General features: G+C 46.8%; 1 protein-coding gene across 1 annotated transcript in view; it reads left to right on the forward strand.

Moving 5' to 3' along the window:
- Stk32b (serine/threonine kinase 32B) overlaps window positions 1-24653 on the forward strand; it is a 250280-nt gene that overhangs the window by 203889 nt on the left and 21738 nt on the right. The window contains exons 6-7 of the mRNA XM_052736050.1: window positions 4894-4983; window positions 24403-24506. Coding sequence (XP_052592010.1) covers window positions 4894-4983; window positions 24403-24506 — 194 coding nt within the window. The remainder of the gene's footprint in view (window positions 1-4893; window positions 4984-24402; window positions 24507-24653) is intronic.

The following is a 24653-nucleotide window of genomic DNA, read 5'->3' on the forward strand; positions in this document are numbered from 1 at the left end:
TGCTCAGCAGTTGTGGAGCCCTGTGTAGCTTACACTGAAAAGAGATTGCTTTTTTTCCTACTGTTTCCCACTTTGCTTGTTTTTGCTCTTGTCCACATAATCCACTCATGGCAGGGACCCAAGGTGACCTTCAAAATCCAGTCAGATTAGGTCCAAACCTTCTCAGAAAGATTAAGAGCCAATGTCCCTACAGCCCCAAGGGTCCAACACCTGCATGCCCCTGCCCTGCCTTGTCCTAAGTCTTTTCTCCTCTCATTAACACAAACAAAAACTTGAAAGAAAATGAGCTAATGGTTGTGATTCCAAACACAACACAGATGTTAGAATGGGCTGTAGATACAGCTAGGGAGACCAGGGCAAGAGGAAGCATCTACAAGTTGGGAGGAGGGGTAGACCCAAGTTGCTCCCAGAGGTGTCTTCCAGGCAGGGAGCTGTGCGCTGGCTGTGGTTAGGGGATGTCCTTCTGGAAGTCTCCCTGGTACAAAGTTGTGTCTTAAGAAGGTTGCATCTGAGGTTCTGGTTACTCCTGGCCTTTGCTGGAAAGATGTCCTTGGAGGAGGGACTGTAGCTGGAGAATTTCTCTCCAGCTCCCACCAAGTCCCGCCAGTCCCAGAGCCCACTTATAAAATAAACACACAGACGCTTATATTATTTGAACTGTTTGGCCTAATGGCTCAGGCTTCTAGCTCTCTAGTTCTTACATCTTAAATTAATCCATTTCTATAAATCTATACCTTGCCACGTGGCTTGTGGCTTACTGGCATCTTCACATGCTGCTTGTCACGGCGGCGGCTGGCAGCGTCTCCCTCCGCCTTCCTGTTCTCTCAATTCTCCTCTCTGTTAGTCCCGCCTCTACTTCCTGCCTGGCCACTGGCCAATCAGTGTTTCATTTATTGACCAATCAGAGCAACACATTTGACATACAGACCATCCCACAGCAAGGGACCAAAACAACTATCTTGTTTTGGCCGAATTGTTACTAAGGCTCTTGTTTATCAAGCCAATATGCATGAGGCTGTGCTCAACTCTGCTTTATCTGGGTTTGGCAGAGGCAAATCCATATTGATCCTGACAATTTTAACACTCTTCCCTTTCACCCTCTGTCCTCCTTGCTGCTCCCTCATGTTTCCTTCTACCAACAGCACCCCTTACTTCAGAGGCAGCCTGCCCTGCCTGCTCCTTCAGGTTATGCCACCCATTCAATTTAATTTTTTAACTACCCATATTACTGACTCCTCTTCTTGCTGTCACAAAATACCCAGCAAAAGCAACGTAAGAAAAGATGGATTCATTTTGGGCTCACAGTCTGAGATATACAGTCCATCACGACAGGGAGGTCAAGGTGAGAGGCAGCTGGTCACATGGCACCCCCAGTCAGGAAACAGGGAGAGATGAATGCCGCTGCTCCCCTCACTTGGTCCTTTCCTTTTTTCCCAGGACCCCAGTCCATGGAGCAGTGTTGCCCACATTTAGGGCGGGTCCTCCCACCTCAGTTAACCTAGTCTAGAGAACCCCTCACAGAGGTGCCCGGGATCTTGTCTCCTGAATGAGTCTAGAGATTGTTAGACTGACTATCAGTCTCCGCCATCACACTGTATTTGAAGGAGACATGTCCCTATAAACTCACAGACTTGCATACTTGGCCCTTGCTGCTGATGCTGTTTGGGGAGGTGATGAACATTTCAGGAAATGTGGGCTTGCTGGAAGAAGTAAGATCATTGGGCGGGGGGGGTGAGCTTTGAGGGTTTATAGTCCCCCTTCCGGCTCTCTTCCTTTCTCTGCTTCCTGTGTACAGTGGGATGTGATCAGCCATCTTCCTTCCCCTGCAGCCGTGCTATGGTCTCTAGCTCTCTGGAACTCTAAGCCAAACACACTGTTCCTCAAGTTGCTGGCTCGTGGTATTTTATCACAGGAGAAGAGAAGTAAATAATGCACCACCCCAACCAAAGCTAAATGGTATCTCAGCCCCCAGATAAGGAATCTGGGCCTCATGGAAAGCAAATGACCTGTCCAAGCCAGAATCAGTGACTGCATCCACTTGGTCAGCAGCCCGGACCAGTGACAGAGCCTGACTCCCACAGTCCCAAAGCAGTGAAAGGTGGTTTGGTTTGGTTTGGTTTGGTTTGGTTTGGTTTGGTTTGGTTTGGTTTGGGGTGTCTTGTTTAGCTCATAGGACTGACGTACAGTGGTGTGAAGGAGTTGGATCTACTTTGGGCCCTTTTTTCTGCTTTTCCCAAAGTTCAACCTTCCTGGTGTTCAGCTTTATCATCCTGCTGACACTGGCTGATGGCTTCAGCAGTCTTAGAGAATTGGCTCTCTATACAACACAGGCAAAAGACAAAGAATGTCGTCAATGGTAACTCTGGAAAAGGAAGTACTTCATTCCCGAACCTTCCAGAAAACCCTTTTCCAAATTTCTGTTATTCCCAAATGTATTTTATGCTCAATTCCCACAGATGGGGGTGGGGGTGTTGAATGATTGGCTCCAACCAGAGACACTTGCCTTTCTCCTAGAGGACACAGAGAAGTGTCTGCCCAGTCTTGGGTTTTTAACCTCCAAAGCTGTGGGTTTATAAGTTACCCACCCTCGGATAGGTGGTTACAGCAACACAGGTCAGAATAACACAGAGGATAAGGGATTGTGGGCTCCCTAAGAAGACCTGTATGTTCTAACTTGGAAAAATGCCTGTGAAACATGGATAAGTCTAAAAGTCACTTTCAGGGTGACCATAGCAGGAATCTTAGAAGGTCTTATTAATAAAAACAAACCTGGAGCAAGGTATTGGGGTGAATGCTGGAAGATCAGAGAAGCAGAACAAGCCACAGCCACCTCACCTTGCCAATTCCTCAGCTGATCCTGTTTCCTCAGACTGGAAGCCTCTAAGTCCTTATCCAAATGGATCTCAGCTGAACTGCTTTTCGAAAGCCTGAAAGCTTAACCAGGCTAGTTCCTGGTTTTCATGCCTTATATACCTTTCTGCTTCTGCCCTCACTTCCTGGGATTAAAGGCTTACTTCTGGGATTAAAGGCATGAGTCACCATGCCTGGCTGTTTCCAGTGTGGCTTTAAAATCACAGAGATCCGGATGGATCTCTGCCTCCCAAGTGATAGGATTAAATGTGTGTGTGCCATCATTTTCTGGCCTCTATGTCTATCTAGCATCTGTTCTGTTCTCTGACCCCAGATAAGTTTATTAGGGTACACAATATTTTGGGGAACACAATACTACCACACTGACCCATGGCAATGACTTCATAGAACACACTAAAGTCCCAAGTTATGTGAATATGTGTTTACATAAGCAAAGGGTGAAATAGTAGAGAAGCTAGCCAGTTCAGTGTGACATCTGGACCATGGAGAAACAGGGGAGCGTGGAAAGGGAAATCAAGGGGCTGTGGAGATGGCTCAGGCAGATAGGTGAATGTGGATCTCCAGAACTGTGTGAAACGCTGGTTGTCCCAGGGTACATCTGTCATCTCAGTGCTGGGGAGGCAGAGACAGGAGGGGGATGGGAGCCTGCTGGCCAAGGTCAAGAGACTCTATCTCTATAAATAAGGTGAGAAAAATACAGGAAGACCCCCAATGTTGAGCTCTGGCTTCAAGATACACATGCATGCATGTGAGTGTGCAACCCCACACATAGATGTACACAAACATACACAACACACACACGTACCTGTCGTTGCAGGTTTGCCAGGCATGGAGCTACTCAGGTGGGGGGCCACAACAAAGGCTGATGCCTCCCTCACACAGACACCCCACAGAGCACTCAGGAAGGTGAACTTGCCTGCCTGTTGGTGTTAGGGATGAGGAAACAGAAGGGCAGTGTTGCCTGATCTTGGCTTGGGGACACAAAGACACTGAAGAACAAACATGGGTCATCCCAGCTAGGACCTCCCTGGTGAAGTCAGCCTCATCCTTGAGAACCCACTAAGTACTGTTTCTCCCGGGGGAGCTGGAGTGCTCATGATAACAAACCCACAGCTCTACTGTGTGTTGTGAGTACCGTGTTGGTGCCTGAGGCCACCGTTGCCTTTTCTGTCCACTGTGGCTGACCATATTGGCCATGCCTCTCACATACACAGTCCCCTGGGCCCCCTTGCACCTGCTCCAGCAGCTGACCTTCATGTGCCTACCAAGCCAGCTCGGCTTGTGCCCTTATCTGTGTGCAAGGGCCTCATTCCAAACAGCAAAAGAGCCATTTCAGATGCTGTGGTGATGGAGAAATGTAGTTATGCTCAGATTTCCCATCAGTCCCTTGGAGCTAGTTTCTTCACATGCCAAATGGGAGCAAGGGCCGACCTCATAGGATTCTCTGCCTTCCTCCTTCTTCTCCTTTCTCTTTACCTGCATCCCACATCCCTGTTTCCTCCCCCTTTTCTTTGTATCTTTTTCTCTCATTTTTTTTAAACATCTATATCATAAAGTCCCTAGTCTTTTCAAAATCCATCGGCTGCCATAACATTACCTTAGGTCAAAGGCTGTCCCCTTCCCCCTCTAGTCCATCAAGTTCAATGCTAAAAGCCCAGAGACCACAGTAAACCACAGCCATGCCCTCCCCACCACAGTCCCTCCCCAGACATCCTGAGTGACACCCAGACTGACCTTCCATCTCCAGATCAGTGTGTCTTAACATTACGTCCACCCATGTGTCGTCCAGCCCCGCCACACAAACATAATCACACAAACGGCAGGTGCACAGTGATGAACCCTCACTCTAAAACCCAAATGCAGAACAGACGCTGTGAGAAGCAGAGACTATTTAAGGGTGGACACACAGCCTGGTGTCTGCTTCCTGCACCTACCATGTAGACCTCAGACGACAGCCTCTGGTCACACAGGGGGCGAGCACAGACATCCACAGCACTGGATAACTTCCTTTTCTCTCTGCAGGGCATGTGCACATCACAGACTTCAACATCGCCACGGTCGTGAAAGGAGCAGAGAAGGCTTCCTCCATGGCCGGCACCAAGCCCTACATGGGTGAGCATCCCACACCTGCACATGGGCTTGAGGGTTCCCCTCTTCTGCCTCCTCAGTGGCCACTCAGTCACCTCCTGCATCCTACTCAGAGCTCTACTTGCCCCAGTAGGATTCCTGCCCTCTGCAGCAAGGGGGCATTTCCATACTTGTGTGGAAATTTCCATACATTTCCAGCAACCCCTCCTTCCCTAGTTTTCTAAAAATAAATTCCTCTGCAACAGGTAGGAACAAAATTTTGCCATCCTTTCTCAATGGAATCCAATAGCATTGCCAGAGTGTCTTTTGGCCTTGGTGTTGGCCATTCTGGATCTGTATTCCTAGGCACATGTTTGTCTGTCCTTGCCTGATTTCCAGTTGTTTGTTCTTGTAGCATCTTATGACACCTGTTGGATCTTCTCTTCTGATCTTCATTTTTTGCCACTTTCTTTTTGTGCCTCTTCATTGTAAGGATTTGGTCCTTAATTATGTCATTAGCCTTTGTCCTTAATTATGTCATTAGCCTTTGACAGCGTCCCATTGACAGTGTCCCAGCCTAAAAAGCGGGTGGGCCCTCTGTGCGCTCTCTGTCCCCTCTCCTTTCCTCTCCTTCCTCCCTTCGGCCCCCCTCTCTCCCTCCGCCCCCTGTCTCTCTCTCTCTCTCTCTCTCTCTCTCTCTCTCTCTCTCTCTCTCCCTCTCTCCCCCCCCAATAAAGCTCAAAAAAGGTAACCATGGCTATGATTCTTTTAATCAGCACGCTCCTCCACCAGCATGGCCGCCATGGGCGGCAACCAGCCACGAGGGGCAGCGCCGCGGAATAACCAACATTCATGCTTTTCTTTACAAAAATAATTACATTTTTGGCATGTGTGCACATACATGTACATGCCTGTGTGCCGTAGCCTGTGTGGGGAGTCAGAGAACAACTCTCCAGCAGCTCTTTCCTTCCACCCTGAAAGTTCTGTGGATTGACCTTGAGTTCTCAGGTTTGGCAACAAGGGTCTTTACCTGCTAAGCCATCTTGCCACCCAGTCCTGCCTGTCTCCAGGAGTGTTGTTTCTAACTGCCTTAAGGTCCTGCTACAGTTCGTTTTGTGTGCCTTCTGGTGCGGGCTTTATTTCTGAAATGCTTCTTTCTGCTTTCCCCTAGCTTCTCTTGCCTAGCTTCTGGGGTATTTTTTTTTTTTTTATTGTCATTTGTGATTTGTTTGGCCCTCTTAATGATGTCAGCAGTTGTTAATTCTGAATGCCGGCATTAGCCCTCAGCCACTGCCATATAAACCACCTCAGAACTTCCCCCCTTACAACAGTAGCTGTACACTGCTCCCAGAAGCTCTGTTGGTAGACTGGGTGACTCCTCTGCCAATCTTGGCTTCCCACACTCACTCAGGACATTTATGCTGAGGATAAAGATGGTGGCCCTCCCCCTGTGGCCTCCACACATCAAGGTATCCAAGGGGCTTGGCAAGCTTCTCCACCTGGTGGCAGTATTTCAAGATGGCATGGGAGTCTCCACATGCGGAACACCACTGCTTTCAATCTCATTTCCCAAGCTTCCATTGGGCAAAACAAGTCACGTGACCAACCCCATGAAAGGGGCTGCCTGGGATGGGTTCTAGGAGTCCTGACTTAACTGTGGAATGTTAATGAGGTGGCCCAGCCTGCCACAGAGTCTCTCAGCTGTACATTCTGGTTTTCCTTGGCTGGTCTTCCTGTGCGCCTTTATGATAAGAGCCTCAGTCTGCTCATTCTGCTTTCATTTGTAATGTTTTTTAAGAATGACCTTATACTTTTCTGTTACTCTCTTTTAAGTGAAACATGTTCTCTTGAACTACTAGAAGCTGGCGTGACTCAGGAGAGTGAGTACCTCTCGTTCACAGTCTCACCTTGCCTCTCTGTGTGAGCCATGCTGGGACCTGTGCAGGGGCTGGAACACTCAGTGGCAGAGCACTTGTCTGGTTTGCTTGAGGGTTCTGGGTTCGAGCCCCAGAACAAAGAGAAAGAGAATGAGAAGAAAAGAAGGAGGAGAGGGAGGGAGGGGAGGAGGGAGACAGGCAGGCAGAGCTAAGACATGGTGCTTGTTGTGAGTACCCGGTGCTGACCTCCACCCCATCTCTACTTGGATCTCGTCCTCCCTCTGCCTGAAGCTCTCTGTCTCACTCCATTGTGTTTTCTCCCTTTTCCTGTGAACTGTCCCCCCACAGGCTCCTGTGTGAAAACACTTGGCCCTCAGCTAGTAGCCCTGTTTCAAAAGGCTTTGGGACTCTGGAAAGTCGGGGCCTCGCTGGAGGAGTGGGTCACCTCAGGAGCAGACACTGGCAGTCACAGCCCAGCTGGCTTCCGATTTCTGATCCACAGAGATGCCAGCAAGCTGCCCCCCCACCTTGCCGTCCATGCAGCAGCTCTTGCCGCCAGCATATGCCATGCCTTCCTCAAGATGACTGCACTAATCCAAGCCCTGCCTCTCCAGGCAGCCTCTGTCAGGTGTCTTGTCAAAGGGAGAGAAGTCATGAATAGTTTTCCTTAGGGCATTTTCCTAGAAGGGAGCACCCACCTCCTTTGCCTCTGCCATACTGAGGCAGACTGCAGCCACCTCCTCCGCTGTTCCCAGCCAGGCGTTGGGCATCGGGGCATGCACACTGCTCATCCGGGTCCCTCGCTCCCTGCTCTGAGGTTTCTCTCTGATTCTTTCTCTACAGAAATCACCACATGGTGTTTGTTGTTAGCAGGATTGGTGTGTTGTTCCCACCACGTGACCTGGGGGAATATGGGGACAACTTAACTGTGACGTAAAGATGCCCAGGGTTTCTGATGACACTATTTGCTGTCAGGTTTAGTGTACACATGTGTAGTCATTCGGAATCTAGGCCAAGCCTGGCAGCTTGCACCTGGAATATCCGTAGTCAGAAGGCAGAAGCAGGAAAATCATCTGTTCAAAGCTATACTGGGCTATAGAATAAAAATCTATGCAATTTTCTTCCCAGAATCCAACAATTGAGTCATCAATAACAATTAACTTAATTAATAATAGTAAATATAATTAATAATAGTAAACTTAAGGATTGTCAATAAATACTGGCAAAAACAGAAGGCTTCCTCAAGACTCCACTTCCCCTTAAGTGAGGCAGCTGTGTCCTGGCTCTTCTCCTTAGGGAGGGAGACCTGTGGGGGACCTGCTGACCACCCCCCTTCAGTCCCACCTTCAGCTGCTGTGATTGTGGTCCTACTGTGTGTACATTATTTTTACACTTCATCCTCAGAGTATCCACTGGCTGTTTCTACAGCCTTCTCTCATTTTACGTACAAGGAGTCCGAGGTCCAGAGAGGTCCATTAGACTACCTGAGGTCACACAGTACTTAGAGAGGGAGCTGAGATTTGAAGCCTTTTGGATCTGAAACCCATGCTCCTGTCTCTCTACCAAGCTGCTTTTGAACACTGAGTCCTACCCAAAAGCTGTTCTTAGTCAGACAGGAATCCATTTATTGTCACAGCTGTATAAGATTTGGGGCTTCTGGTGTCCTCATTAGGGAAGCCTTGGGCCTGAATTAATGAGCAAAGGCACTGAAGTTCAGTGGGCTTCGGAGGGTGACCTCCGAATGGCTGTGTTTTCAGGGGCGATGGGGGTGCACAGCAGCAGCCATAGACTTCCAGGTTGTGGCAGACGGTTCTTATTAAAGCCCAGCCCACACAGTTCCCAAAGCTCTGAACTCCCGATGCAGGGGAAGGTTTGTTGTTTTCACTCGTTTGAACTGTTGGCTTCCAAGGTCTGATAACAAGTTCCCAGAATGCTCCAAGCATGGCTTCCAGAGCAGACTGATGAGTAAGGTCCCCAGAAGGCTATACACAAAGATTTCTCTAGAGGAGATGTATGCCCAGAACTGAATTTTAATTCACCACAAGAGAAGATGGGGTTCTCCATTGGCTTGAAGAAGCCTCTGTAAGATGTATCAGAATATGGTCAGAAATGCCCCAGCTGCCACCCATGGTTCCCCAAATCATTAATATGAGATAGAATGGGAAGGGGACACTCCCTCAGCATATTTTTAGGAGTGCAAAGGGAGTGTGCCATTCTGAGGGGTACATAGGGTGACAGATGAAACACTGGTCCTTACTGCTCAGGCCTGGGGGAGCAGAGATAGGCAAGTGTCGTTACATGGATATCACAGTCAGAGGCACAAGGAGAAACAGCAGCTCCTCCAGGAAGGGGGTAGGAGGGAGATGACCTCTTCATGGGTAGTCTCAGATGGGTTCCTGCAGAAGGTGACACAGAGGGCATGTTCTACTGGATAAAGACAGGGAAAGGAACAGAGGCTGAGGGAACAGCCCGTGTCAAGGCACAGAGGAGCAAGCCAGCAGTGCAAGCTGGGAGGGCCTATTTCACCATAGACAAGAGAACAGAAATAGGTCAGAGAGGAGGCAGATCAAAGCCTGAGGACAAGCCACAGGTGACCTGGAAGGAGCATCAGGGGCTAGGTGAGATGGAGATAGGTCCACTGAGACTCTGGCTCCCCCACGGGTAACGTGAGTAAGGGGCGACTCCTAGGATCCAACATAATGCACATCAAGTGCCCCTTGAGATAAGCTTCAGGAAATGCTAATCAGAAAACTGCCAGCCAATCTTAGCTGCCTGCTCTGGGAAGCAAGGTGGTAGGTGATGGGTGCAGTGTGCCTTAGTGGGTGTCTAAGTTAGGTTTCTAGTGCTGTGACAAAACATCACAATCAATGCAACTTATAAAAATAAAGAATTATATTTGGGACTCACAGTTGCAGAGGGTTAGAATCCATGACCATCATGGCAGGGGGCATGGCAGCAGGCAGGCAGGCAGGCAGCAGCTGAGAGCTCACATCTTGATCCACAAGCACAAGGCAGGGAGAGAACTAACTGCAAATGGTGTGGGCTTTTGAATCCTCAAAGTCCACCCAGAGACATATCTCCCTCTAACAAGGCCACACCTCCAAGCCCTTCCCAAACAGTTCTACCAACTGGGGACCATGCATTCAAATATATGAGCCTATGGTGGGGGCATTCTCATTCAAACCACCACAGTGGGTATTGGTGGGGATGTCACGGCAGAATTATAGGAAGTACACAGCCTTGTACCTGGAAGGCGGCCAGATGTTGTCATTACTGTTAGCAGCATTATTACCTGCATGGCTTCCTGTGCTAAGTACTATGGCCAGGACCTATGCTAAGTGCTTGAGGCCAGAGATGAGCTCACATTCTCCTGTTTTTGGAGCTCACAGTTGAGTGACAGAAGCAGGCCCTAAAGACATCTTATCCATCACTGGTGAGAACACCAGGAGACATGAGGCTAACACACACTTTGTCCTTGCCTCCTGTCACTCCTGTCCCCAAGAAGGTTGTGGTGAAAAAATGTGGGTACTGTGGGAGGTCACTACAGCAATGCATGCACTCTCTCAAGAGAAATGACTAATTGTAAGGAGAACGCAGGTGGCCACTCTGTGTGCCAGAGAAGGCTGGAGAGTCAGCAGTCAGCCCAGGTCACCAAGGCCCATGAGCTTCCCTGTGACCCTTCTGTGAATCCATTCCTTCACACACTCTAGGGTGTCCTACATGCCAGGCAGTGCCCTCTAGAGACTGAAAAGACATCTGAAACCAAGCAGCACCCTTGTCCTCTTTGGTGGGACTGTTTGGGGAGGATAGTCACTTGAAACATCATCACTGATAAATGTGTAATTTGAGATATTTCTTTTCTTCATTTTTATGGGAATGGATGTGTTGCCTTCATGTATGCCTGTGTACCATGTGCACGGCTGGTGGACACAGAAGCCAGAGGACAGAATCATAGCCCCTGGGACTGGAGCTATAGATGATTGTGAGCCACCATGTGGGTGCTGGGAACAGAACCTGGGGACACTGGAAGAGCAGCAAGTGCTCTCAACAGCTGAGCCATCTCTCCAGGCCCGAAGAATCTTTTTTAAAGCAGCAGTTTTAAATGTTGACAAGGACTAAGTTTGCACTTCACACTTGTTAACCATAACTAATTCATGCCACTATTACACCAGTAGGTGTGTCTTGCAAGGTCAGTCAATAACATAGCTTGCAGGGTTCGCAACTGGGTAATATTGGTGACTGCTTTTCTCCTTTGGTAATAGGCTTGGCACCTTCCAGCATTGTGAAAGCTAGCCAGTAGCAATGAAACTTTCAGGCTATTACCCACTTGATTTCTCCATGAGTTAAGCATGTTACGTCTTCAACAATAGTCTTACCACTACATTCTGGAGGGTAACCAAGAGCAATGGCAATAGCCTCTATGCTTGGGGGGGGGGGGGGGCTCTGTGGTGTCTAGTTGGGGTATCATCCCCATCTTAGGGTAACTGCTTTTAAACTGTTTGTATGTGCATGTGTATATTTCAGTAAGCTTCTACTGTAGTAGGTTTACATGTGACTTATTTTTATTATGGGTAGTGTGTGTGTGTGTGTGTGTGTGTGTGTGTGTGTGTGTGTGTGTGTGTGTGTGTGTATGTGTATGTGTGTATGCGCACACGCACAGGTGCCTGAAGAGAAGCAGGCATCAGATCTCTGGAATGGGAGTTACAGGCGGCTGTGAACTCCCAGATGTAGATGCTTCAGTCCTTTAAACAGCAGCAAGTACTCTTTGCAGCTGAGTCATTTCTCCAGCCTCCTAACACCTAGACTTTCAATCAGTGCTCAGTCACTAATGATTAAAGAAATACAACTGATTCTTGTGTTTACTTTGTATCTTGTGACTGTGATACACTCCCTCTCAGTTTTGGCAGGTCTTCTTTGGTGAAATCTTTGAGATTTCTACTTATGCACTCATGTTTGCAGACAGGGCTTTCCTCCCCATTGCCGCTGAGTGTGTTTTCATGAATGTGTGCATGCTCCCAGTACCTGTCAGCTGGGAAGCTTTGCCTTGACCCTGACCCTAGCTGGATGCTGTCTCCTGTCCCACCACTCACTGTGATGTCCACCCAAGGATTTGTACTCCTCTTTATCAGCATAAAGAATTGTCATCTATTCCAACAGTGTTTTTTTTTTATTTCATTCATAAATGCATGTTTAATTCTGCCAAAGAGATTTTCTGGATCTTTTGAGATAATCTGGTTCCTCTTCTACAGTCTATTGAAATTCGTTGGTGGATTTTGCAAGGCTGAACAGCCCGGCATTCCCAGGAGTCTCCTTGGTAATGATGTGTTAGCTTCCTTAGGCAGGGCTGGAATCCGTGTGCTAATATCTTGTTTATAGTATTTGCATCTCATTTGGAGTCTTTATCTGTCTTTTCATTTTCTTATGACAATGTTTGTGGTTTGAATAGCGGAGTATTGCTGGCGGTGTAAGTTGTGGGGCATCACTTCCTTTCTCTCCTGCTTTCTGGGGGAGATGGGGGGGGCGGGGGAGGAAGGTGTGTGAAATTCTTGTTACTCAGTTGTGAATTTGATAAAAAATCATCCAGTGAAGATAAATGATTGAACCCAGTATTATTTCCTATGAAGAAAACTTTGCGACTATAAATTTGATTTCTAAAAAGAAGCAAATATTATATAATGTACAGTAGCTTATATTTTTCAGAGAATTCATGTATTTTTTTCTAACTTCAGATTTTGGGGCATCCACACATGTGGAACACCCCATCACTTGTTCAGTGGTTGTGGGTTCTGCAGAGACATCTCTTCTTGCATTCTAAAATTGATATTTTGTACTTTCTCTCTGATATTTTTTGGTCATTCTGGTTACAGGCTAATAAACTTTGATTATTTTTTAAGTACCAGTTTTTATCTTGATTGTCTCTCTCTCTCATTTTCCTACTTTCTGTCGTATCCATTTTCCTCTCATCTTTATTACTTCCTCTGCTCACTTAGGTACCTTGTTGATCTTAGTACACTTGCCTAATGTGGAGGTTCAGATAACAGACTTGAGACTCATCTTCCTTGCAATATGAGCATCACATGCAGGAAACTAAGTCCAGCTCTAGCTGTGGCCCCATAATTTTGACATATTATGGTCACATTTTGTCATGAACATTTCCAACATAATTTAGGAATTGTACATATCATTTTAATGTTGATGTTCAGCTTAGTTCTCTAATGATCAAATATCATGGATCCATGACCATGGGTATGATTCAATTTAAAACCATCGTCTAGCCCTTTCTTCTCTCATTTCATTTGATCGCCATCCCTTTTTTGCTACCTGAATCTGAGGTAATCATCATTTACCACTCCCATTTAACCTCACTCTTACCTTAGTATTTATACTTCGAAAAGCAAGTGTACAGAGTATCCTAGTTTTACATCACTCAACAGAAACTATTTTGAAATTTGGCTTAAGAATCTCACAAAAGGGGACTGGAGAGGTGGCTCAGTGGTTAAGGTTGCATACTGCCCTTCCAGAGGATCTGATTCAATTCCCAGCACCCACATTAGGCAGACCACAACCACCCATACCTCCAGCTCTGAAAGGTCTGATGCCCTCTTCTGGCCTCTTCAGGCACTGCACTCAGGTACACATACCCAAACAGAGACACATATACATAATTGATAAATAAAAATAAATCCCTTTTTAAAAATCTCACAAGAATATATTCCCAAGTCCTCCCACCCACCTTCTGTTTTACTTGCTATAAACATTATCATTCATCAGTATTATCTTTGCTTCTGATTGCCAATGGCATTTTATAGTCACCAAAATGAAGAATTAATTTTTTATTTACATCCCCCCCTTTTTTTTCTGTTACCAGTATTTATTATTTCTTCGTGTGGTTTCAGTTTTCTATGTGATAGCATATCTTTGAAGGGATTCTTATGATCAATCTTAGTGAAAGTCTACTGGCAATAAATTCATTTAAAAAGGTGTTTATTGAAAAATTATTATGCTTTGAAAAGAAAACTTGAATGGATATTCTGGATACCCAGTGCCAGGTTAACAGCTTTCCTTCTCTTGAGGAATTAACTGTACCATTCCCGCCTCTGCTGCACCATCTCTCCTGAGGGCCATGATGTGTCTCCTGTCTTCATTGCTCTGCAAGTAATATGTCTGTCTTTCTTGAGCTGCATCTGAGACGTTCCCCTAATCACTGATCATACCTGTGATAGCCTGGAAGTTTGAGTTTTGTTTCCACTGTGTCTATTTATTCTGATGTTCTCTGAGTTTCTTGAATACCTGACTCGTCATTGGGAAAACTTTTTGATGTACTTATTTTATTTATGCATATGGATGCTTTTGCTTGCATGTGCATATGAATCAATGATTCCTCTCCTAACTCTGTATTATCAAGAAAGCCCCCTGGTCCCCTCTCTGTCCGGTCCTCTTCTTGAGAGCTTTGAAGTCTATGGAGAAGAGCTCGTAAGTGGGTGTGAGCTCCGCTTTTATCTGGACAAACCACAGGCCTCTCACTGGGACCCACCCGTGGCCTCAGCTGAGCTGCCTCACCTCTTCCTCCAGCCCTGTCTCCCTCCAGTGGCACACTCAGGGCCAGCAGCAGGCACACCCCTCTCTCTGTTACAAAGCACCCTCCTTCTGACCATGAGCTGATGGGGTTCAAGGAAACTTAGGCTTGGGTAATGTGATCACTAATCTGCATTGTTAATCTGACTGAGTTTAGAATCACCATGGAAATATACCTCTTGGTGTCTGGTGGGGGGGTGTTTCTAGAAAGGTTTAACTGAGGAGATCAGACCCACTCTCAATGATGGTGACATCATCCCAAAGGAACAGGGAAGGTGAACACCAGCATTCATCTCTTCTTCCTGACTGTAGATGCAATGTGATAGCTACTGCACTCTCCTGCCACCATGCCTTCCCTACAACGATGGACTGTGCCCTCACACCGTGAGCCAGAATAAATCCTTCCTCCTTTAAGTGGCTTTTGTTGGGAATTTTGTCACAGCAATCAAAAAGGTAACTAACACAGAAAAAAATGTCTAGCTATTTCCAGTTAGTCTCTGTCCTAGTTTTGCCTCTGTTGCTGTGATAAATGCCCTGACAAACGCAACCTTAAGGAAAAGGGAGTTGTCTCACAACCCCAGATTATAGTACATCAATGCAGGCAAGTCAAAGCAGAAACTTGAAGCAGCTGGTCGTATCTACGGTCAAGAGCAGAGAGAATGAACACATGCGTGCTTGTTAGTGTTCCATGCCTCTCTACACTTACACAATTCAGGATCCCCTGCCTAGGGAATGGTGCCACCCACAGTGGGCAGGTCTCACCTCAATTAATAAAGTCAAAACAATCAAGTTCCCACAGACATGCCCACAGCCACTCTACTCTAGAATTTCATAGATACCCTCTTCCCAGGTGATCTTTAGATTCTGTCAAATTGACTATTAAAATTTATCATCACGGGCTAGATGTGACACTCCAACTTTGGTGCTACAACAGTGCAGAACTATTTAAGATCTTTGTGAGAACTCTGACTGGAAAGAGAGGTATTGATGGGGTGAAGGAATGAGACTGGAGGAGCCCAGAGTATGAGAAGTCATACTTCGACTTGATTCTGAAAGGTATGTCAGCATTGTTCAGCAGGAGGCACAGAGAGCATTGCAAGGAGATGGAACTATGTTCACCAGGACCCTTAGGCAAGGAGTTGATTGACAGAAAGCATCTAAGAGAACAGATTTGGCCAATAAGCAAGGAAGATGAACTTAGTGAGGCCAGAATAGATCACACAGCACCTGCATCCCACGGTACAATTTAGGGCTCTGTAGCAAGTTCACCAGAAGATGTTAAACAGCATCATTTGTCTTGGACAAACAGAGGTCCAAGAACCTTATCTGCAGGATGAGCATCCCTAATCTAGAAATAGAAAACCCAAATTCAAAATGTTGTGATGACATGATACCACAAACAAAAACTTCTACACATGACCTCATGTGACGGGTCACAGTGAAAAGGCAGGTGTCCTAGAACTTTATAGAATTACTTACATGCTATGTGCATGAGGCTACGAGAATTATTAATTTCATTTTGAGACCTGTACCTACCCTGGAGATGCCTCATTCCATATGTGCATACATCCCAAAGTCTGAAGCAATCTGAAGTCAAAACCCATCTGATTCCAGACATTTGAATGCAGGCTATTCCATCCATATGTAAATGAATGTCTCTGCAGGAGATGCTGCTGCTTAGAAGTTGTCCTCCGCTTCACATATTAACTGTTTTTTTATTTTACAATTAATTTAATTTTACATATCAGCCACGGATTCCCCCATCCTCCTTCCTTCCACCCCCAGCCCTCCCCCCAATCCACCCCCCACTCCCACCTCCTCCAAGGCAAAGTCTCCCCTGAGGAGTCAGCCCAGCCTGATAGATTCAGTTGGGGCAGGTCCAGTCCCTTCCTCCCTGCACCAAGGCTGAGCAAAGTGTCCCAGCATAGGCCCTAGGTTCCAAAAAGCCAGCTCATGCACCAAGGACAGGTCCCAGTCCCACTGTCCAGGGGCCTCCCAAACAGTTCGAGCTCATCAACTGTCTCACTTATCCAGAGGGCCTGGTCCAGTTCCATGGGGGCTCCTCAGCCATTGGTTCACAGCTCATGTGTTTCCGCTAGTTTGGCTATTTGTCCCTGTGCTTTTTCCAGTCATGGTCTTGATATCTCTTGCTCATACAATCTCTCCTCTCTCTCGCCAATTGGACTCCTGGAGCTCCACCTGGGGTTTGGCCATTGATCTCTGCATCTGCTTCCACCAGTCACTGGATGAGAGTTCTATCATGACAGTGCCTGAGCTAGACTGTCATGTTAACTGTTAAATGTGTTGTGTCTCTGCTCTTCCCATCAGAACTACTGCAAGCCAGAGGGCTGGAGAGATGGCTGAGCAGTTATGAGCACATCCTACTCTTCTAGACAACCCATGTTTATCTTTTCTCCACTCTACTAGAAGAATCTGACCCATTTAACAGGAAGTGCTTTTCCAGGCACTGTTCATGATTCATTTCTGGCTCTTATCAGAGCTTCTCTATTTCTTCCTTAGCCAATTAGACTTCCTCTCCCCTTCCTCTTCCCACACAGACTGTGAAATCCTAATGGTCTATGGCTGAGAAATGTCTTACACTTTAACAAAAACAGTTTCTTGTTGTCACAAATGCTACTGACAACCCCAGAAAGAAACCAATTGCCTGTGGTGGTGGTTGCATTTTATTGCAAATTAATATGTAAGTAAGCAACACCTGAGTTGGCTAGCTAGGACCCCAACAAAATTAAATGACCCTTGAGGAATTCAGAGAGTGCCCAGGTCCACTGCTTCTCTCTATTTTCCACAGTTATTGGTTCACTTTAATGCAAAGAATTATGACCAAGCACTTGAATCATCTAGAGACCATGTATAATATGTGCCTAGGTGAACTGGGGTTCCCATTCATTGCCCATACAAAGACAGATGGCAGTATTAAAAGTCAACTCACATCTGTTGGGAACCTGCTTTACAACAACCCCAAAAGAAACCTTGTCCCATGTTCTCATTGTGGTGTGGGGACTGTCATTAGTTCATGGAGCCTGAGACTTACTCAGAGGCTAAATGTTTGACGAATGACCACCAGAAAGTGAAAGTAGACACTGAGGTTGGAAGCCAGGTTTCCAAGATTTAGCTCCTGTGCCACCGTGAGGCACTGGACACTCAGCTTCGTGGGGCTGATTTAGTCGTCTCCCAACCTCAGCCGGTTCAGGGACAGTGAGGAAGACAGACACAGATTCTGTGCATCAATTTAGTGTGATCCCTGTGAAGACCGGGTGAGACTCAGCAAAGAATCCAGAGCACAGACAGGTTGGTATACTGGGCTTTTAAACACAGGAAGAAGGGAAGTGTGGGCTAGCAAAGGCCTGGGTTATTATTCTTCAGGGGAAGTAAAGGTTAGCCTGGGTCTTTAAATATGAATGGGAACTAGTAAGGATGACACATGGGTAAAGATTAGCAGACAATAATTCAGGGTTGTGTGGAGCTCGATTGTAAAGAGCTTGTCTGCCTGGTACAAGACTCTGGATACCATTGCCAGCAAGATAAAATTGCAAAGAGTATAAACAATCCATAGATGTCTAAAAGCGTGTCCCAGCGTTCCCTTTGATGCAATGGGTCCAATGTGGACTGTGGCCAGAAAGGGGGCTGTGGGTGAGTAGGACCTGTTTTCAGGAAGCTTTCGTGCTAAGGATTTTGAAATTTTTTGTAGAGTAAGTGGGCAATTTTGCAATAATTTAAAGCAGGTAGTTTGAACATGAATGATAGCACAAGGACAATATCTATCGGAGAGCATTTATTTAGTACTTACTGTATATTCAGTGGCCATCATAAGTCCACTCTCTTTCTCAAAAATATTACATAGAAAACTTTGTTAACCATTTTGACAGGAGAGGAAACTGAAGCACAAATAAGCAATTAAGTGGCTCACACAAGCATTGTGAGTGTAAGTGTGGGAAGTGAGCTGAGTCGTGACAAGTGACTACTTTGTATGTATGAGCTCTCTGTTCACTGAATGTACTTAGAAAGACTTCTCTGGGCACATGAAGGTAAAGTTAAGGGGACAGAGATGATGAAAGATCAACACAGAACTTAGAGAGGCCAGAGAAGAAACTTCTAGAAGGGAAACATGGAGAGACTCAGGGAGTGATCAAGTCATCAATGACAGAGGCTGAAAGAGGGGGTCAAGTCCACAGGGGCTCCAGGTTTCTGACTGTGCAGATGAGCAAACCACTGGCATCTGCTTCAATCCAGGAGAAGGGCCAGCTGGAAAGGGAAGAGTCTGCCTGGGCAGGCTGATGTGAAGGACTGAAGGACCCATGGTGGCGGTGCCTACGGGTGGGGCTTCCGGAGTCTGGGATACCATGCTGGAGACACTGCCATGACAAGCAGTGGGGAGGAGGCTTTTCTGGTCCCAGGTGGACCAGATGACACTGAACTCCCAGGCCTTGGCTCCTCTGTGGAACACTGAGGAGAGAAGAGAAATGATTTTGAAGGTCCCCTCCTCGCTGAAATGCAGTGACTGTGTTCACAGTCCAGAAGGGTATAATTACCTGAAGCGACAGACTCAGGCAGCCTGTCAGCTGGCAGGCTACATGCTAAATAGCTTTTCACACTCCAGTGCACACCAAAACCTTCAGCTGCATCCATGGAGCTGAACAGCAGGTGAGGCAGGGTGACGTGGGAGGTGATTGTAGTTTTCCATATTTTTAGTGGAATAAGGAAGTGAACTCTGGGTGGTCAGCCTGGGTGGCAAATCCTACCAAGTGTATACTTACATTTCCGGGGGAAGAAAGACAACTTCTCTCACCAGACTCCATGTGTCCTCGTATTTCTGGAAGGCCATTGTGCGATGGCCTGATGCCCTTTGGCACAGAAACTCATTTCAATTAAAAACCTGCCTTGGAAGGAATGCTTGGCTGCCAGTCGAGGCAGTTAGTAGTAGATGGTGAGGTTGATCTTGCTATGTAACTAGAACATGCTGGGCATGCAGCCAAAGGTTCCATGGTGTCCAAGTCCATCCCATGTATCCATAGTGGACTCACAGGAGTCCACGGGCTGGACAGCATGCACCCAGCACTGTGATGGGTCCACAGGGGACAGCAAAAAGCAAACGATACTTCTGGTAGCGTGACCAAAGCCCAAAGTTTCTTGTGTATTCCTTAAACACACATGCTGCCATATGGTGATAGCTTATCTGATAATGTAGATAGATGACCAGTAACCAATGGGAGGGTAGCATATACAGCATGGGTACACTGACAAATGTTTATTAATGTGCATGTTATGGTAAGGCCACATGTTTTTGTTTTAGGTTATATGGAAACCCTAGTTTATGCAAATGTAACATGAGTGGAACTTCATAGAATATCTTGGTTTGGAGGCTCAGTGAGTAAGGGCACTTGTCATCAAATCTGACAACTAGGGTTTAACCCCCTGGAGTTACAAGGTAGAAGGAGAAAGCTGATCCCCACAAGTTGTTCTCTGATCTCCATGTATATACTGTGGCACTGTGATATACATACATACCCTGTAAATAAATAAATGGTGTAATTTTCAAATTTCAAACAAAAAAATCTTGGTTTGGGGTTCAAATTCACTCAGCAGATTTAATGGAGTGATTTGGAGATATTTAGAAATATAAAAATATACATAGTATGATGACGCATGGGTAGGTGGGCTTGAGTTTAAACTGTGTTTTTAGTAGTATGGTGAAATCTCACACCCTCCAGCCCAGGAAACAGGTGAATCAACTTTGTGCAGTGTATCCATGCTGGATACACTATCTTCCCACCAGTTTCCTAGACATCTAAGTTATTGGTAGACTATCACCATATGGTAGTTCTTGTGTTGAGGTGACCCTGATATACTGCCCTATACTTTACCCACCTCCCATCACTTCATTGTGTATCTTGCATCATCACAAGAGAGTAAGGTGTAATAAGATCTTTTCAGAGTGAAAGAGAGAACACATTCTCATAATTCTCAGGACAAAGTATCATTAACATCTATTTTATCATTTGCTATTGCTGTTAGTCTCTTAGTGGACCTGATTTATAAATGAGACCTTGTCCTAGTAGGTAGCTATAGGGAGAAAACAAACAGCATATTTTGTTGGTATTCAGGCCTCCACTGACTTCTGCACAGCCTGGAAACTGCAAGCAGATTGCAGAACTGGAGTTGCATCTAGACTGGTTCCCTGAACCAGTATCCTGTAGTACCCTAAGAGATAAAAAAAAAAAAAAATAGTACCAGGATCCTGCTGAGATATTGCCAATTCATGCAATTGAGTTGGGCTCCTTGGACATTGCCAGAGCATACTGGCACTCAGAAGGTTCTGGGACGCCAAGCAGGAATGTGCAGCTGGACCTCATGATTCCAAGACAGGTCTTTTCTCCTTGGGCATTGGTTAGCATTCCCGGGGCTGGCAGCACTGCAGGGGACCATGTATGCAGCAGTTGGCTTGGCAGTAAGATGTTTGGTACCAGCACACTGCTGTGGTCTGTATTACATGGCAGAAAGTGGGACCCACTCATCCTCAAGAAGGACAGACAGAGCGTCAGGAGGTTCTGGTGATGGAGCTGGATGCAGGAGACAGGAGGCAATAATGGATGTCCAGCCAAAGGCAGTGCCTGAGCGAAGATGAGGAATGAGCCAACAACAGAGCTGCCTCTCCCTCCTAGGAGCTGTCTTCGAGCTGGACATAGAGCTATAGAGCCAGGGGAAACCTAGTGGGCATAGTGTGTAAAGTACCCACTGCAGAGAGAAAGATGGCGGGGGAAGAGCCAGAGCCCTAGCCCCCAGGTAACCCAGTCCGTCCTGGCAGTTCCTAGTGTGAGGGGATAGGGAGCCTGGGTTTCAGAAACCTGAGAATCATTTGATCCCAGCTCTGCCAAGCTAGATGGGCGATCCTGGCAAGTCCCTTACCTTGTAGTACCTTCTTGTGGCTGCAGAACAAATTTTCATGAGCCAGAGTTAAAACCACAGAGAAGCTGCTCCTTGAAGTTCCAGAACTGGAGTTGAGATAGCGAGGTGTGGTAGAGCCATGCCTGTTTGGAAGGCTCTGGGAAGGATCCCTCTAGATCCAGGTAGCTTGTGGTGCCTCACTCCATGCTCTACCTCCATCTTCCCATGGCCATCCTGTGTCTTAAATCATCCCTCATCTCCCTTATAAAGACATCAGGCATGGAATTTAGGATCAAATCTAAACATAGGATGATTTTATTATGAGACTCTTCATTTCATAATGTGATGGCATTCACAAGCGCTGGGGCTGGGACTTGGGGGGCTGCCACTCAGCCCACCGCCCCCCTCTTGCTTGCGTCCTCATCACAGAGTGCCTTCTGCACCTGTTTCACTGAGCGGTGAAAGGATTCAATTTATACACAAGCCTTGAGAGCAGCTGGCAGTCACGGCGCTGTCGTTCATAAGCAATGCGTGCCAGGACTTCGTCGGGTCCCTAACTCCCACCTGGCCCCTGAATCTAAGCACTGTGATTCTGAACCACTCGAGCAGCTGTGCAGGGATTATGACATCAACGGTTCTGTTCTGTCATCAGCCACAAGAGTGCAGAGGGAGGGGGAGCAGGGAGCAGCTTCCCTGCAACTGTAAACATCTGTCAACTACCACTCACAGCAGCCTGGCAGCATCCATCTCCTGCAGCTTCTACACTGAGTCTCAGGTATGCTAAGAACTATGGGCATGACAGGAACTCGTGAGAAGCACCAAGGAACACTTGGTGGCCCCTGGACCCAGGGTATACCTGTGAAGCTGTCACTAGACCATAGTATCCAGGCCCTGGGGCTGCATAGTATGCAACCCTTCCTCTCCCACATCCTCCAGGACAGGAAAAAGACAGACAAGTAGATGGATTGTGTGGATTGTGGTAGAGAAAAGTAAATTCTCAGAGGTTCTGGCTAGATCAATGGCTGCCTTGATGATGTGATTGAGTAAGGAACAAGTGAGCTCACTGACTTTGGAATCTGTCTGATCTAGGGATTGGTAGGAAAGGACATACAAAAACAAAGCTGAAAATTCAAAACCTACAGTATTTGAAGAAAGCTAACCCATAGGGCTGGGGAGGGTGGGGTTTAGGGTGGTCTCCACAGCTCTGTTGTTTGTAACCGGGTGGGTGGTGGGGTAGCTGATCATGACAGATAAAGGAGAAGTTCGGGTAACAGTAAGACTGTCATTCATAAGGCTTTAGGTTCAGAGAGTGCCCAGTGTGAGCCAGATGTCCTGCAGGCAGCTGCTGAATTATCCCAGCCATCTAGTTGTTCTAGCTTCATTTGTATTCCTGTGACAGAACACCCTGACATAAAGCAGCTTTGGGAGGAAAGGGCTTATTTAAGCCCACAATTCCGGGTTACAGTCCATCACTGTGGGGAAGTCACAGAGGCTGGAGCTTGAGGCAGTTAGTCATATCACACCCACAGGCAAGAGCAGAGAGAAATGAATGTAAAAATGTTCACTTGCTTGTGCTCAGAATAGTTCCCCCACTCATACAACTCAGGACTTTTTGCCTAGGGAATAGTGCCACCCACAGTTGGCAGGATCTTCCCACATCAATTAACTTAGTTAAAATAATCCATCCCAATACGGATAGTCCCTCACTGAGACTCTCTTCCCAGATGGTTCTAGGTTGTGTCAAGTTCACAAAGCTAATCAATACACCAATGGATAAACCATAATTACTGTTCACATTTGCCGAAACAGGCAAGGACAAAAGGGATGTGTTCAACTTTGCTCCAGCCAAACCCCATTCATTATTTTACTGTTCCCAACATAGCCAGCTGGGTCTTCAGTGAAGAGAAAGAAAGGGAGAGAGAAAGAAAGAAAGAAAGAAAGAAAGAAAGAAAGAAAGAAAGAAAGAAAGAAAGAAAGAAAGAAAGAAAGAAAGAAAAAAAGAGAGAGGAAGGAAGGAAGGAAGGAAAGAGAAAGAAAGAGAGAAAGAAACAAAGAAAGAAATAAGGAAGGAAGGAAAGAAAGAAAGAAAAGAAAGAAGAGAAAAGGAAAGAAAAAAAGGACAAGGAGCCATTTTCTCAAACTCATAATTGTATCTCCAGTGATGTCCCCATACTGAAAGGACGTTGATCAGACAGGGACTTGGCCACAGTAGGAAGCACTACTCAGCTTTCCTTGTCTTATCTGTGTGACTCCCTCTCACCCATAGCTCTCTCTGAACCTCATCCGTCTCATCTTTAAGGTGTCAAATAGTAGCATGTCCCCAGAGGCTGTGGTTTCAAGGAAAGGGAAGTTTATGGTTGAGAACACCCCACAAAAATGCCGAGTGAGTGGAAAACAGAAGCCAGAGCAGAAAACAGACAAAAGCCAGCTGGGATCTGATTGCTCATCAGATTTAAGCTCCACATTCACAGTGGTCATATACTTGTTAGAATCCAGCCACCTTGCCCTGATCCAATCTCTCCTCACTGTTGCAAGTGTCACATGAAGTCCTGACAGCTTCAGTCACATGTGTTGCTTCCTAGAACAGATGGGGAACTAAATTCACATAACATCAAGTTAGCCATGCCAATTGTGCCATCCTATGGCCAGTAAGCACCTCCACGCTGCTCTTCAACATTCTCTTCTGTCCCATTTCAAAAATATTTCCTTTGCCCTACAGCAGCTGCTGCCTCCTATCTCCTGTCTTTGCCGCCAGAATTCCACTCTGTCTGCTCTCCGTCTGACTTACTGCCTGGATCATTCCTGAGCGTGGCGCAGGCGCCGAGTGCTCCGCATCCTTGTACCTGGCCATCTGGCCCATGTTAATACAGAGGCAGAATATGGAAGCAATCTGTGTTCGGGTCTTACTTTCCATTGTAGGTGTGAGTTATGCTAGGGTCTCCCAACATGACTCATGCCCATGCACCTCCCTGGCTCTTACCATGGTCCCACGCCTGCTGTGGCTCCCCAGGGGCAGTTGCTGATGACAGTGGACGAAGTGCCAGCAGGCTTGTCTCCCTATGCCCAAGGCAGCGTATGACTGATATTCTCTCTGCCTTGTCGTTTGCAGCCCCAGAAGTCTTCCAGGTGTACGTGGATGGAGGCCCTGGGTACTCATACCCCGTGGACTGGTGGTCCCTGGGTGTCACAGCCTATGAGCTGCTACGAGGTTGGGTAAGTCCTGTGGAATATGATGTGGTGGGGGGAGCATCAATCTGCAAGGTTGGTGAGATGCCAGGAGGAGGTGTGGGACCAGGATTCTAGCCACCCCTCAGGGAGCTCTGGCCCAGCCATTCACTCTTTCGATAGGGAAACCGATCC

This window comes from Peromyscus californicus, unplaced genomic scaffold, assembly GCF_007827085.1.
Source record: "Peromyscus californicus insignis strain IS unplaced genomic scaffold, ASM782708v3 Scaffold_13__1_contigs__length_99412109, whole genome shotgun sequence".
NCBI lineage: Eukaryota > Metazoa > Chordata > Mammalia > Rodentia > Cricetidae > Peromyscus > Peromyscus californicus.